The 17,023-nt window shown below is 27.4% G+C and overlaps 1 protein-coding gene across 1 annotated transcript; it reads right to left on the bottom strand.

Moving 5' to 3' along the window:
* Positions 1 to 1,438: 1,438 nt before the first annotated feature.
* On the bottom strand, positions 1,439 to 10,042 carry LOC111631926 (mucin-5AC-like). The gene is made up of 4 exons (XM_023376264.1): positions 9,824 to 10,042; positions 9,650 to 9,751; positions 3,600 to 3,738; positions 1,439 to 3,510 (listed from the first exon to the last, which is right to left on the bottom strand). The coding sequence occupies exons 1-4, from the start codon at positions 10,040 to 10,042 to the stop codon at positions 1,439 to 1,441; spliced, it is 2,532 nt and encodes an 843-aa protein (XP_023232032.1).
* Between the last annotated feature and the right edge of the window lie 6,981 nt (positions 10,043 to 17,023).

The following is a 17,023-nucleotide window of genomic DNA, read 5'->3' as shown; positions in this document are numbered from 1 at the left end:
TCTTTTTAAATTTATTATAATCGATTGCAAAATACTAAAAAAGTCGAATTAAAATCTTGATATTCTTCCCAACAAACAAGTTTTATAAGATATGTTGAAAGCCATTTCTTCTTCCTTACAGAAGCTTTTCTTTACTTCTCTTCGTTTTTTTTTCTCGTATAATTCCACTCGTACAGATACAGTAAAGTACATAGATGAATACATAATAACGTAATTTTTTTGTTTTTTTCCTTCTTCTTTTTTTGCTTTAATTCTGAAGTTCTTCCACTTGTAAACATGTCGAACGCATCAATGTTCTTTGGTTGGAATGACCATCGTTAGTTTCCAGCACGTCTGCTTCGCAAATTTCGGGCTTTATTAAATAATAAAAAATAACATTTTAGTACTGTAAAATGTGTACATTAAACGATTTAATGATTAGAAATTTTAACAAAGCTATAAAAAGCTTTGGTTAGAATTTAGACCGGCTATTAAGATAAAAGCTGTGTGATAAGATAAGGAAGATAACATGCGAAAAAGTTCATTTCCTGTAATTTAATCTTGAATAAAATTATTTTTAAAATAGCATTAAAGCAAAATTTAAGGAAAAATTAACAAACATGACTAGTTTTTTTGTTTAATTTATAAAAAAAATAATAATAATTAAAGAAAAGAATAGAAAAGAAAGATTCGTGGAAAGAAAGGATAAAAAAAATAGCTTAATTAACTGCGAGATAACATATTCCTTCATTTAAAATTTAATAGAGTTGCTAAATCTTGGATAATGTTTCCACTGACGGATTTCTTGGAGCATGGAGGTGACATTACTACATATAATTTACTTTATTAGATCGATAGAAATGCTTTACTATCCGAAAGACAATTTAAACAATTTGTTTTTCGCTTCAAGAACTAATCAGCGATTCAGAAATATTTAAAAGTATAAAGAAGATAAAAGAGATTACGTCTTACAGATATACAAAATTATCCGAGTTTTGTAATTTTATAAATTAACTTAAACGAATTGAAAGTCTCCGATAATTTTAAAGATTTTTCCACATTATTTTCACAAAACTTTGTTAAAATTTCATTTTAATGGTGTAATTTTTCCGACAACAGCGAATCTAGAAATTATGGATCTACAAATGGTTATTAAATCGATTGAAATCAAATTTTGTGTAGAAATTTTCGACTTTTTATGAGTTTAATAAATTTTTAAAATCAACTTTTCAAAGTTTACTCAATTATAACTGTAGACATCCTTCCTTAAGATTAAATTCCTCCCCTTCTTCCGTTTATCAATTTTTAATTTAATACTTAGCTTCTGTTATATAAGCGATTATTTTATATTTTTTTATTTTAATTTTCTAAAAAATAAAACGAAGAAAACTTCACGAAAATATATATTTAATACATACACATACACATGTTTATGTATATGAAAGAAGCGAAGCAGAAATTAATTAATTTGATCTTTNTGAGAAAGTTTATAAGATGGTGATGAAGGATTTTTCCTACTATCTTGTGTTGTGTCTGATTGTGTTGATGGTGATGAAGTAGATGTGGTAGACATAAATGAAACAGGAGACTGACTTAGACCATGTGAAACTGGAGAGTCTGATCTTGATGCTGAACTTGCTGTATCCATGGAAACTGGTGATGGCTTTCTTTGCAAAGAAGAATGTGAAGAAAAAGGCATAGATTCACCTTGCATGTTAAGATTTACTCTCATATTATTTGCATCTGAAAGAGCTGAAACTTGTGAAATACATATGCTTTCTACAGTATCTACTAAATTACATGTTGTAGGATGATTCGATGTTTTACTACTAATTAATGGTGCAGAAATAGATATATTAACTGAAACAGGATTTCCAGAATTTGTAAAAGATGGAGGTAAATTGTTATTAAGTGCAGAAGAAGCTGCTTTTTGTGCAGCTAATGCAGCAATGCTGGTTTCATAGCTTGGAGGATCTGTTGTTGGTACAGTAGATGCCAGTTGATTATGCACAGATACTATACCTAATGGTCCATCTTGTTTCACTTTCTTCTTTTGTTTGTTTGGCAAATGAGGTGCTATGGTTGTTAAATTAGCATTTACAGTTACACATTCTCCACATGAATTACCAGTATTTTTAACAATAGCTGAATAAGAAGGTGGAAGATTTGCTATTCCACTTGACTGAATTGAAGACGTATAAGGTGGAGGGGGCATTTGGTTAGAATTGGTAAATAAATTTATGTTTGATGAATATGGTATCATATATGATGATGAAGTTTGTGTCTGCTGACTAGCAGTTAGAATGGCAGTTGTTGTTAAATGACTGCGAGCATTTGAAGTATAAAATGTAGAATTTGTTACTTGTCCAGTTGCCAATGTATGATAGACATCTGCAGGAGAGGAAGTAGAAGTTATTTGAGAATTTGATGAACTATTAATGGGTGCCTGTAAATTTTGAGAATATGTTGGGACACTTTGTACTGAAGAAAAAGGTGTGGCATGATTCATTTGAGCAAGAGTTAAACAAGCAGGTAGTTGATTTGTTTGTTGAATATATGATACTGCATGTGATGCAGTGGTTACAGCTGGAGCAGTAGGAGCTATAGCTGTTTGAAGAACTGGTTTTTGCACTTGGGTGCTTTTCACAGATTGCATAATAACTGGAGGTTGTGATTTTGCTTGACGTACACTCCATGCTTGTAATGAAGTAGTACGAGGAATGGCTGTAGTCAAAACAGTTGCTGCAGAAACTGATACATGTGCAGAAGTGGCTTGAAAGTTATAAGAATGTTGTGTTTGTATAGAATTTTCAGACGGTGGTGGTGTTTTCTTATGCTGTAAAACAGGCGGCACTGAATATTCACTACTACTGATTGTTGGTGTAGGACTCTGTCTTCCTGAGCTAGATGATGCATATGATGGAGGAGAAGAAGAATATAATGAAGAACTAGATGGATATGGTGGTGGTGGTTCAGTTCGTGATGATGATGTACTACTAGAGTAAATATTTAAATTTTGAAGTTGATGAGCTAATTGCTGTTTTGCTTGAATGGCATTTGATACCACAGCAGTAGCCCAACCTAATGCAACTGGACTCGTTCCTCGCTGTGGTGTTGAAGAGGAAGACCCAACAGTTTGCTGTCTTGAAGCATGTGGCACAGGAGATATCCGTTTTAGAAAATGTTGAACATGATTTCCAACTAAACCACCATAAGGAGTCTGAGTTAAAGGTGGAGTTGGAGGACCCTGTATCCCTCGAGGTGGAGGTGGAGGTGGAGGAGGTTCATTGTGTGGAAAATTTGGTGACTGTTGTCGAGAAAGTTGATGATGATTCTGAGAATCTGAAATATGTTTTCCATTTCCACCAATTAATTTGGGTGCATCAGGAAGAATTCGATGTTGAAGACCAGTGATGCTAATACCAGAGTTATCTGTATGTGCATTACCAGAATTTTCCACAGATCTAGATAATTCCCGGTTACAGCTTTCTTGAACATTTAATTTCCGAAGAGGTTTTGCATTCAAAAGATCTAATAAAGTAGAAGAAAATATATGTCATAAATTATAAAACAAACAAAAAAAAAATATTACCATTTATTTAAATTAACTTAACACTAACTAGATCTTGTGAGACCATTAATTTCATGTTTTTGATTTTCTGTTACAGCATCTTGCTTGCCTTCTAAATTTGGTTCAATGGATTTGCCTGATGATAGCTTTGTTATCCGATGTGATGGTTCCTGCAATTGAGGGGAAGAAAAAAAACAAGTAAATATTTAAAATTCCATTAATCTACTAAATTTGTAAAAATGGCATATATCATCTTTATTGATAACAGAAATCAGGAAAACAATTTGCTGATTCCATTAATCTAATTCATAAAAATGGATTCAAGTCTTCAAATTTAACTCAATTTGTATAATTGATAATATGTATCTTATATAATCAAAAAATAATTATATAAGTATAATATGAACTTCCTTACAGCTCTAGTTTTATAAATAAAATAAGAAGCACTCAAAGAAAGAAGAGATCATCATATGATGTATATTATAATAATCAAAATATTATTCTTTGTCATAATAATTAAATTAATTATCATATAAAGCTGAAGAAGTGCATATTTGGAAAACTACAGAATGAAAGGAAAAATATGTTTATAAATTTAAAAATTATAAATCAGCAAATTTCATTGATAAATTATCTGACTATAAACAGAACCAAGTCTCTTTCAACTGATTAATATCAGAAGTGAAACATTATACAAATTGCAAAAAAAAAAATAAGATGCCAATGGCATTTTTATTTAAACCGAAGATTGATAAACAAATTATTTTTTGGATATGTTCAGATACGTAATTCCTTTTTTCAAAATTAATAAAAATATATATATATATATATCCATAAGAGCTACAAAAATCCGTAATGACTACTGAAACCATTTCAGAAAACTACATTCTTATCAGTAAAAATATAAAGCAGAATAGAATTGATTAAAAAGTATGGCTGAGAAAAAAACACGTGTGGAACTTTTATAGTCGTTTTAAATATAGAGTTACGAGCCTTACGGAGAATCTGGGAGACAAAGAAGATTGCATAAATTCAAACGTTGTTTGCCTTATCTTCCAAACTTCAGATAAACTTTGTAGTATGTAGGATGCTGCAGGCAAAATATTTTAATGCATTCTTTTAGTGAATATTCAACTAGGATAGTCTCTGCCTTTCCTACTGAATATCTTAATTTTTTTTTTTTCATTACAACCAGGGAGGTAACAGTGAAAAGAATTTCAATATTTTAATTTAAACATATATATATATATAATTAAATGGTATAAAAATATTTATTAAACTTACAGGATTTAAGCTTCTTCTATTCTATATATTTGAGAGTCAGTTATGGTAATATGTGCCGAAGACAAAGCAGCTGAATGTCAATATTTGGATATCATATTGCAGGAGATGAATAGAATCTTTTATGAGTTTCTTGATCAAAGAGATGGACAATGACGTAATGGCGTGGAAGATCATTTAAAGATCGTTAAGAAAATTCAATTTTCGTATATTTATTTAATTTAATTTTGCGAAAATTTTATTGTAGATTAAGTTTATAATGCGTGAAAATGACAATAAATTCGTGAAATGTGTGGAAAATACATATATATATTTTTTATAACATCATCAAATTACGTGGAAAAACTATTAATATTTGAAAAAATGAATAATTAAAAAATAAATTTTTATGCCATTATTTAGTTATTTAACTAGACAATAAAATTTTTAATCTTTTATTATATTAATAAGTAAATAATTTTAAAAAATTCGATCATTTTTTAAAGAGGCGATGAAAAATGAGTTAATTTCTTTATTAACAACTTAAAATTTATCGAATTTTTTAACTAAAATTAATGAATTAAAAATAATTGTTAATTACTTTATCAATTATTTTTAATTTAAAAATCTTCTCTCTCGCTTTCTTCCCCCCTTTTTTATTAAAAAATATTAAAATGTTGATAATTAACTAATAACTTGTACTTACTTAAAATAAATTTAAAGCATAATTTTTTTATTTTTTATTTTTTAGGAGAGAATTAGGCAAAGTTGACACACTCCAAAATTATATTTTATTTTATTTTTTAAAGTAAAAATAATCTTTGTTTTTATAAAACTTCATTTTTATGCAAGTATAAGGAAAAGGAAACAGTAACGCAGACTGAATAAATATTTCTTTAAACTAATGTTTATATTGAATATATAAATTTTTGTACTGAATATAAATTATGTGTATATAAGTAAAAGGGGACTACATCATATTATATAAAATTAAATATTTATTAAAATATTATAGAGTTTTAATATTGAATAATGGATTAAAACAGCTGGAAACATCCGTATAACAACTCATTAATTTTTCATGATTTTATATAAAAAGAAAACTTGTTTTTTTTTTGTGTTTGTGTGTCTCGAAACTTTGAATTAAATACTTCAAAAATTTAATACAGAAAAATAAAGATAAATTAGTTTAAATAATAAAAAAATTGAAATCAAAATTGAATGTTTTCAAAATTAAAATCGAAGTTGATAACTTTTGAATTAAATTAAATTTTTCTTATAATAAATAAGTTATTGGGAGTATTTTAATAATGCTTTTTTTTATTTTCGCAATTTAATTTTTCATTTTTAAATGTCAGTTTTCTTCATTTTACACTATCTTTTTTGTATCAAACATGTACCAAATTGAAAATAATCAAATGTGGGTTTCATTCTCAACCCTTTTACTTTAAAAATAACAAAAATATCTACAAAATTATAACAAATTTAAGTTTCCTTTTTAATAAAGAAAGGAATTAATAAATTAAATAAAAAATTTATATTTTAGAGCATCATTAATCGATATATCATATCATTTTTCTTGTATAGCATAGGAGAAGACATTGGAGAAACATATTTGTGAATAAAATTCCAAATGTGGAGCTGTCAACATGTATATGAGATGTTCTTTGTGAAGTAATATTCTATCTGAGACCATTTATCTTTTGATATAATATACAAGAGTCCTTTCTATTTTCTGTATCCATTGATGGCAATACTGCAGAGTCATCCCACATCATCGTTTGTGCTTCTGGACAGACATTCAACATCGATCTTATTCTTCTATACTCTGTGAAGTAACGATCGACCAAAGACGAAGAAATATTTCATCTGCTAGATATTTTTATCCCTTAGAAATAAATGGTACGTTCTGAAAAGCTTATCAGTCAAACGTCCAAATCACGTACAACATCGTACGTTAACAGGAAAAATGGGAAATTAATTTTTAACAAGATAATTTTAATATTATTTGATGTCTCCATATTCCGAAATTTCTTTATAAAAAATCTTTATTTTTCTATTTAAAAAATGGCTGTAAAATTTATTTTTTATTCGTACAGTTTCATCTTCAAAATCTCTGGCTTATAAAAGTTGATTAGTTATTTTTCAAAGCTGTTATCGTCAGTAAATTGTAAAAAATCTTTGTGTTTCAAATTTCATTTTCGGTATTTTTTATTTAATTTAAATTCTCTAAATAAATATATATTAAGTTTTATAATTCTGGTTCAGTTTCTTTTATAATTCGACATAAAAAAAATGTAATTTTCTGATACTGTATTATAAGTCAGAAAATGGAAAAATTTATTTATAAAAATAAAATTCATGCAATTATTATCTACAGTTTTCTTATTGAAAGCTAATCCTATTTTGTTTGTTCTTTTTTTTTATTTCAGTTATTTCTTTAAATAAAAATAGGAGAGAGAAACATACATTTTAAAGAGATTCAAACTTGTACATTATGATAAAATTGGATGCAAAGTGATCTATTCTTTTTAGGATTTCTTCGCATCAATTGATCTGTTGCTTTCAATTTTTAGATCCTAAATATTTCCTCTTTCTAGTTTTATTCCACTTTGTCTATATATAGACAAAGAAAAACAAGGAAACTTCTTTTTATGATTGATGTCATGTTTGTATTTCAGACTTAAAATGAAAAATCCAAAATTCCTATTCCTCGAAAATATTGATTAAATCAATAGAGTGCATAAGATATCAGGCACATTCGTGAAAAAAATACAAAATCAACAAAAATGTATTCTTCCAAATAGGAAAAATATTATTTTATGATTGTTTAACCGCTATTTTTTCAAATTTCTTTTTTTTCCCCTTAAGATATGTTTTGTTTACAAATATCATTTCATATTTTACTCAAACGTAAAATTAAAAAAATAAATAAATAAATTCTAAATAGAAACATTTCTTATTTTATTCATATTAAATCCTGTTTGTTTCTCGATTTTCAGAAAGTTATTTACTTTTTATAGTAAAATAAATATTAAAAATTATCGTGACATCGTCACAATGCCGGGCTGCAATTTTTAATCGTATTTTTAATTTATTTCATTTAAAATATATGCTCTCCACCTCAAATTAGTAGTGGCTTGCCCCTGTATATCATACTTTTCCTTTACCAATAGAGTCGTGACGGTCATCTAACTAACACCTTTTAGGGGAAAATTTTTGAATTAAAATAACATGACTTCCAGTTTGCATCAGAAATTTTTATATAGTTAATTAGGGCCTCCTGTCCCAACGCTTTCCATATCTATTCTGCGCTTGCATCTATCTCATACCATACTCGAGATTAAGTAAGGACAGATAGACGGCCAGACAAATATACAGCCAGACAGCAGACGGGCGGACAACAGTGGGAATTTATAAGCCTACAATTTTTTCAAATTGCAACCCAAAAAGTAGGAGCGTAATGTCGGTGTTTACTAAAATTCTGTTGATCTTCACCGAGCATTTTGTAAAATTTCCTGATAATTACTTGAAGTAAAAGGATTTTTTCTTAACTGAGAGATTCTATATATAGCAGCCTATCTTAATTACAGGTGATGATAATGTTGAGATTGTCATACGTCAAGTCGAACACAATAGCAGTAATTTGTCAAGGCAATGTTTAATGCGAATTCGGGCGTGGTTATTTTATTGAACTATTACACGTATAGAGACGAAGAGTATAAATCATTTTGCTTAATTTACGTCAGAAGAGTTTAAAAAATAAATTAAAACAATCTCTTAATACCTTGGATAACAGTGGTATTATCTCAAAGGAGAAACCTCTAAAAATTATCATTTTAATGACTTTTATTAATATTAAATCTAATTAAAGACGAGCACGCCATTAAAGATTGGAGAATGATAAGTGAGACAAATGATTTTTTCTCCTTTTTTTTATTGCCGATGATGATGATAGGATTTTTATATTTGACTAACAAATTGATGGAATATGGAATAAGAGATTGCATGATAAAGATCATTTCTCTGATGCGCTCTTTATTCTCCGGATTAGCAATTACTAATGCTGTAAATAATATATTGCAGCAATTATTTTATGTAAGAATTGAAGTTAATTATACTTAAATTTTATTGCTGGAGTTAGTTTCACATCGATGTAAATACGTTTAATATTCAGTTTTTTTTTTTGTATTATTATTATTATTAGGAGTAGAACCTACTCAGGTCTAGGTTGAAGANTTAAATATTATAGAGTTAATAAACTTTGTAAAAAATTTCGAATTTTTATTCTTATTATCCAGATGCGTTAACAATTGAAAGGTGTATTGATAAAGTTTGATTTTTGATTTAGAAGTAAAGAAAGGTTAAAGAAATCTTGAGATAAAACTTGGCGGAAAGATAAAAGAGAAAATAAAAAAAATTTAGTTTGATTCAACCGACCAAAAAAACAAAAAACATATAAAAAAATAGGAGTGATTGATGAATCATTGATACTGTGTATAGGAATATCTTCTCGCCGAATGGGAAAGAAGTTGGAAATAAAAAGGATTGAGAAAAAAGAGGTGTTAGGAATTGAAAACAAGTAAAAGAAACTAGACTCAAATAAAATCTTCCGGAGAAACAAAAGCTGTCAAGACAAAAGTTTAGAAAAGAAAAATTCTTTGAAAAGAATTACACATTCCTTCACTTTAGTGAATTATTATTTTGAACGGAGACGAAACTTACAGATTGCAAAAAAAAGAAATAAATTTCCTACTACTTATTTTATTATATCCATACTATTTCTATACGTACTGTACGTACGACTAAAAGGCAATATTCCGATTTTTTTAAACTTACGTTTAAACTTTGTGCCGTAACGTTACGTTGGGCGCAATGTTCGCTGTCTTTTCTTGTTGGTTGCACTTTCAGCGTCAAAGTGTATTTCGTACCCTTTCCCATCTGAGCAAGAAACGTTAGAAAGTTATTGGTAGACTAAATGGAAACGATAAATAATCGCGCCGTTCGACGTACCTGTTTCCTTCCACTCAACATGCTAGCGATCTCCAATCCCAGGCAATCATCAATCTCGCGATGTTCGAATTTCAATTTTTGTATTTCGGAAACGACAAAATTGAGTAATTCCTTAACTTCCGTTTCGTCTAAGTCCACCGAGTCCGCATCGTCGGGTTTAACATTTATGATATACGCTCCTAAGAGGGATGCTATCAGGCATGCCTTTACTGCTTCCATCTCGACTGCAAGCCATCAACTGACTGGACTAGTCTGAGGTCGGCGAAATGCCTTTCGTCACAACCTCATTGCGCAGTAGAGCCACTGCAGTCTTCGCTACGCACATCGTCCGTTTGTTTTCTGAAAGGAATCAGATAATGCTGAATGATGGTAATTGCTTCAGATGCTTAACTTGGCATCGCCACCGACCCTTCGTTAAGGAGTTTATCTCCTTTAAGAATTCCTCTATCGCGCTTAATTTTTATCTAAATTCATTTCGCTCGCTAAATAACTATTCTCCGCCTTCTTCTTCTTCAAATAATTATCGTTCGACATGCAAAAAATAAAAGGAAAAGCGCTTTACTCGTCACTCTTTGACTCCTTCCACCACTCTTATACGGGCATTTCTAAGTGGATATTTAAGAAGAGTTTCGTTACTGCATATTAAACCGATCTGAACCGAGATAGTGTCGATTGGAGGCCCGTAATTAATCAGAATTCCACTAAAAATAATTATTTAGCCACTGTTTTATTCCAAGCCTTCATTAGTTTTAAATAAATAATTATACGAATTCTTACAAGATTTTTCTTTCGTGTGAGGAGTTTTTAAAGTGATAACGTTGCAAGAGATGGCCGTTTTATAGAAAAAATATGTAGAAAAACTAAGCTACAAGGCGAATCCCAATTAGGAAACTTTCACATTAACAAAATCATGTCATCGTTACTAATATGCTAAAATCCCTTATTCATTCTACATCGTCAAGTATTAAAAACATGAAAAACACGCTCGACATGTTCGATATTAATTTACTTCTTACGTGTCATGTTAACACGTTTCTCTTAACAAATATAAAAGAGTAATAAACCCTCTACCACATTACCGACGCTTGTGAAGTATTTACATCATTCTGATTTACAGACAGGAGTATAACAATCTAGAAGACTCATTATTTACAGAATTTACCATCCAAAAGAATATAAAAAAAAGAGCTTTAAACCGCTCCAGTTGCTGCATCCTACTCTAAAAAAATTATAGACTCGGATTTATTTTATGCCAAAAGAGAACTTTTAATCATAATTTTAACGGAAAAAAAGATATTCAGGAACGTAAATTATCATTCTAAAATGCATATTTTCATATTTATGTGCACATTTAAGAGTTTATAAATTATCCAATATATACTTTAAAAACACGATGTACTTCATAAATTATTAAAAATTTCAAATAACTGTAAAAATTTACATTAATGTTTATTTTATTTCCTTAAAATTATGGTAAAAGAATGCATATATTTTAACAATACACATCTGTACGCTAAATAGAATAAATATCGTTCCATTATAATAATTAAAATGGGTCATTTGTTAGAGAGAATTTTTATTTTTAGTTGTTGAGGTCATCACACTTTAAACTGAGAAAATAAAGACATTTTATTCGTCTCTAAAAGTTGTTTTTTTTGGGGGGGAAGCTTAATTAAATGGATAAACAATATTGGACTGTGTTCTACAGTTACCTAGATTCGTGACTTTATTACCAAGAAGAGGGGGGAAAGTGCATTAAAACTCTTAATTTACTTTATTTACATCTGACTATTGGGCGGAGTCGCGTGATAGAAAGTCTCATGTAATTTTTTCTTAATATTTCTATTATACAAAAGAAGACAAGATTATTCCTAAGAGAAAATATTCTAAATTTAGTACAAAATTTACGGTGGTTATATATAATAACGTTTAATTATTCAAAATTTTCTCCTTTATCACCAATTAAGTTACTTAAATCCGTATTAATGATGCTTACCAGCTAAGATCTTAATTTTTAGTTGAGAAGCATCGTTAATACAATTAAAGAGCTTATGTTTATTAAACCATAGGAGAATAATTAAGAAAAGTTTTTAAATAATTCATAAGGTAATATTTAATTGATAAGTGAAACAATAAATTTAAAATTGAACAAACAAGATTAAATATAATTAAAGCTACTACTGTAAGAAAAATGCAATCCCGAGTTTTAATTTATCTAATCACATAAATTAAGAAAAATTAACAAATGATATTATTTATATAATGTTTTTAATGCTTGTTAAACAGAATTTTAAATGGAAGACGGGGAAAAAATGCAAAGAAACTGAATTTATGTTTACAAAATTAACGACTTTCGTCACGATAACATTCTTACATTAAACTGTAGCCAACAGTTTAATTAAATACACACACACATATATATATAGGCCTATATACATGTTTAAAAAATCATTATTGATAATAGAGACATGGTGTAAATTTAAATTATAATTAATAATAATAGGTAGATAATATAGATAATAATAGATAATAATAGGTAAAAATTAATTAATTTATAGAAAGAATGTAATTACATTTAAACATTTTTTAATGTTAGTTAATCATTTGAATGTAAAAGAAAGATAAAAAATAAATAAAATAAAACAGGGAGAATGCAAGATGGTGGACAATTTCAAGTTTCCGTTTTATCTCTTAATGTTTTTTTTTCCTTTTTTTTTAGTTTAGTACTAATCTCGCTCGCATGCAATATTCTTGGCTGTTTTTATTTCTTTCCTGGACCTACTCTTTTACGATATTGCGTCATCAACTTGTGGTGGTAATCCCTCCAAGTATCTTGTTCTTAATGTCTCTGCCTTATACTATTTTGATTAATGCAGTTTAGTGTTTCCAGTTGTCGACCAGTTAACAACCATAGTTTGGAAAATAGTTGTTAACTTTTACCTATAATTGGTTCCAACGGGCTTACTTTTTTATAGCCTGTGTCTTGTACGATTAATTAACTTTAATCTCAGATTGAATTTGTGCACAGAATACCCAACTCTTATGTAAAAAAAAAAAAAAAAAAAAAATTTTAAAAAAAAAAAAAAAAAAAAAAAAAACAGCAAACTCGCTTCGGCGGAGGCATCTTCTAGCAATTAAACGAAGAAAATTGGTGTGTTTAAGTAGTATTTTTATACATAAACACATAATTAAATGTGTTTTTAATTATTTAGATAATGACTAGAAGATAGTAAGACTGATCGAATAATGTCACTAACCCTTTTCGTAATTTAAGCGATAGAAGAATTAAAGCTAAAGGAAACATTTGAAAATTCGCTGAAGAATTTAAAACGTTTTACTTCTCCCCTTTGACTTAGTAGGGCCGTAAATAGACTAAAAAATTATCTACAATTGTCTAGAGCTCAAGTAATTCATAAATTTAAAATAAGCTCGGATACTGTTTATGTTTATCGTAGATCCTCTAACACAGCCATAAATATCCTAAAATTCTCATCCTCTCTTTTTCTCGTTTAAATCTTCCTTAAATAATTAATCTTTACTGTCTTCTAGACGATTATTAATAATTCAAGCGAAGAGAATGAACTTTCTAACAAGTTTTATCGACGTTTTATTGATGAAACGTGTTACTAAAATTATCAAAATCCATCATAAGAATCTACTCCTTAAGATAAAAGTATCTTTAAAATNACAAATTGCAAAAAAAAAAATAAGATGCCAATGGCATTTTTATTTAAACCGAAGATTGATAAACAAATTATTTTTTGGATATGTTCAGATACGTAATTCCTTTTTTCAAAATTAATAAAAATATATATATATATATATCCATAAGAGCTACAAAAATCCGTAATGACTACTGAAACCATTTCAGAAAACTACATTCTTATCAGTAAAAATATAAAGCAGAATAGAATTGATTAAAAAGTATGGCTGAGAAAAAAACACGTGTGGAACTTTTATAGTCGTTTTAAATATAGAGTTACGAGCCTTACGGAGAATCTGGGAGACAAAGAAGATTGCATAAATTCAAACGTTGTTTGCCTTATCTTCCAAACTTCAGATAAACTTTGTAGTATGTAGGATGCTGCAGGCAAAATATTTTAATGCATTCTTTTAGTGAATATTCAACTAGGATAGTCTCTGCCTTTCCTACTGAATATCTTAATTTTTTTTTTTTCATTACAACCAGGGAGGTAACAGTGAAAAGAATTTCAATATTTTAATTTAAATATATATATAAATATATATAATTAAATGGTATAAAAATATTTATTAAACTTACAGGATTTAAGCTTCTTCTATTCTATATATTTGAGAGTCAGTTATGGTAATATGTGCCGAAGACAAAGCAGCTGAATGTCAATATTTGGATATCATATTGCAGGAGATGAATAGAATCTTTTATGAGTTTCTTGATCAAAGAGATGGACAATGACGTAATGGCGTGGAAGATCATTTAAAGATCGTTAAGAAAATTCAATTTTCGTATATTTATTTAATTTAATTTTGCGAAAATTTTATTGTAGATTAAGTTTATAATGCGTGAAAATGACAATAAATTCGTGAAATGTGTGGAAAATACATATATATATTTTTTATAACATCATCAAATTACGTGGAAAAACTATTAATATTTGAAAAAATGAATAATTAAAAAATAAATTTTTATGCCATTATTTAGTTATTTAACTAGACAATAAAATTTTTAATCTTTTATTATATTAATAAGTAAATAATTTTAAAAAATTCGATCATTTTTTAAAGAGGCGATGAAAAATGAGTTAATTTCTTTATTAACAACTTAAAATTTATCGAATTTTTTAACTAAAATTAATGAATTAAAAATAATTGTTAATTACTTTATCAATTATTTTTAATTTAAAAATCTTCTCTCTCGCTTTCTTCCCCCCTTTTTTATTAAAAAATATTAAAATGTTGATAATTAACTAATAACTTGTACTTACTTAAAATAAATTTAAAGCATAATTTTTTTATTTTTTATTTTTTAGGAGAGAATTAGGCAAAGTTGACACACTCCAAAATTATATTTTATTTTATTTTTTAAAGTAAAAATAATCTTTGTTTTTATAAAACTTCATTTTTATGCAAGTATAAGGAAAAGGAAACAGTAACGCAGACTGAATAAATATTTCTTTAAACTAATGTTTATATTGAATATATAAATTTTTGTACTGAATATAAATTATGTGTATATAAGTAAAAGGGGACTACATCATATTATATAAAATTAAATATTTATTAAAATATTATAGAGTTTTAATATTGAATAATGGATTAAAACAGCTGGAAACATCCGTATAACAACTCATTAATTTTTCATGATTTTATATAAAAAGAAAACTTGTTTTTTTTTGTGTTTGTGTGTCTCGAAACTTTGAATTAAATACTTCAAAAATTTAATACAGAAAAATAAAGATAAATTAGTTTAAATAATAAAAAAATTGAAATCAAAATTGAATGTTTTCAAAATTAAAATCGAAGTTGATAACTTTTGAATTAAATTAAATTTTTCTTATAATAAATAAGTTATTGGGAGTATTTTAATAATGCTTTTTTTTATTTTCGCAATTTAATTTTTCATTTTTAAATGTCAGTTTTCTTCATTTTACACTATCTTTTTTGTATCAAACATGTACCAAATTGAAAATAATCAAATGTGGGTTTCATTCTCAACCCTTTTACTTTAAAAATAACAAAAATATCTACAAAATTATAACAAATTTAAGTTTCCTTTTTAATAAAGAAAGGAATTAATAAATTAAATAAAAAATTTATATTTTAGAGCATCATTAATCGATATATCATATCATTTTTCTTGTATAGCATAGGAGAAGACATTGGAGAAACATATTTGTGAATAAAATTCCAAATGTGGAGCTGTCAACATGTATATGAGATGTTCTTTGTGAAGTAATATTCTATCTGAGACCATTTATCTTTTGATATAATATACAAGAGTCCTTTCTATTTTCTGTATCCATTGATGGCAATACTGCAGAGTCATCCCACATCATCGTTTGTGCTTCTGGACAGACATTCAACATCGATCTTATTCTTCTATACTCTGTGAAGTAACGATCGACCAAAGACGAAGAAATATTTCATCTGCTAGATATTTTTATCCCTTAGAAATAAATGGTACGTTCTGAAAAGCTTATCAGTCAAACGTCCAAATCACGTACAACATCGTACGTTAACAGGAAAAATGGGAAATTAATTTTTAACAAGATAATTTTAATATTATTTGATGTCTCCATATTCCGAAATTTCTTTATAAAAAATCTTTATTTTTCTATTTAAAAAATGGCTGTAAAATTTATTTTTTATTCGTACAGTTTCATCTTCAAAATCTCTGGCTTATAAAAGTTGATTAGTTATTTTTCAAAGCTGTTATCGTCAGTAAATTGTAAAAAATCTTTGTGTTTCAAATTTCATTTTCGGTATTTTTTATTTAATTTAAATTCTCTAAATAAATATATATTAAGTTTTATAATTCTGGTTCAGTTTCTTTTATAATTCGACATAAAAAAAATGTAATTTTCTGATACTGTATTATAAGTCAGAAAATGGAAAAATTTATTTATAAAAATAAAATTCATGCAATTATTATCTACAGTTTTCTTATTGAAAGCTAATCCTATTTTGTTTGTTCTTTTTTTTTATTTCAGTTATTTCTTTAAATAAAAATAGGAGAGAGAAACATACATTTTAAAGAGATTCAAACTTGTACATTATGATAAAATTGGATGCAAAGTGATCTATTCTTTTTAGGATTTCTTCGCATCAATTGATCTGTTGCTTTCAATTTTTAGATCCTAAATATTTCCTCTTTCTAGTTTTATTCCACTTTGTCTATATATAGACAAAGAAAAACAAGGAAACTTCTTTTTATGATTGATGTCATGTTTGTATTTCAGACTTAAAATGAAAAATCCAAAATTCCTATTCCTCGAAAATATTGATTAAATCAATAGAGTGCATAAGATATCAGGCACATTCGTGAAAAAAATACAAAATCAACAAAAATGTATTCTTCCAAATAGGAAAAATATTATTTTATGATTGTTTAACCGCTATTTTTTCAAATTTCTTTTTTTTCCCCTTAAGATATGTTTTGTTTACAAATATCATTTCATATTTTACTCAAACGTAAAATTAAAAAAATAAATAAATAAATTC

The sequence above is a fragment of the Centruroides sculpturatus genome, unplaced genomic scaffold (assembly GCF_000671375.1).
Source record: "Centruroides sculpturatus isolate CEXI.00-Female unplaced genomic scaffold, Cexi_2.0 scaffold807, whole genome shotgun sequence".
Taxonomy (NCBI): Eukaryota; Metazoa; Arthropoda; class Arachnida; order Scorpiones; family Buthidae; genus Centruroides; species Centruroides sculpturatus.
This window is presented reverse-complemented; position numbering and strand designations above follow the sequence as displayed.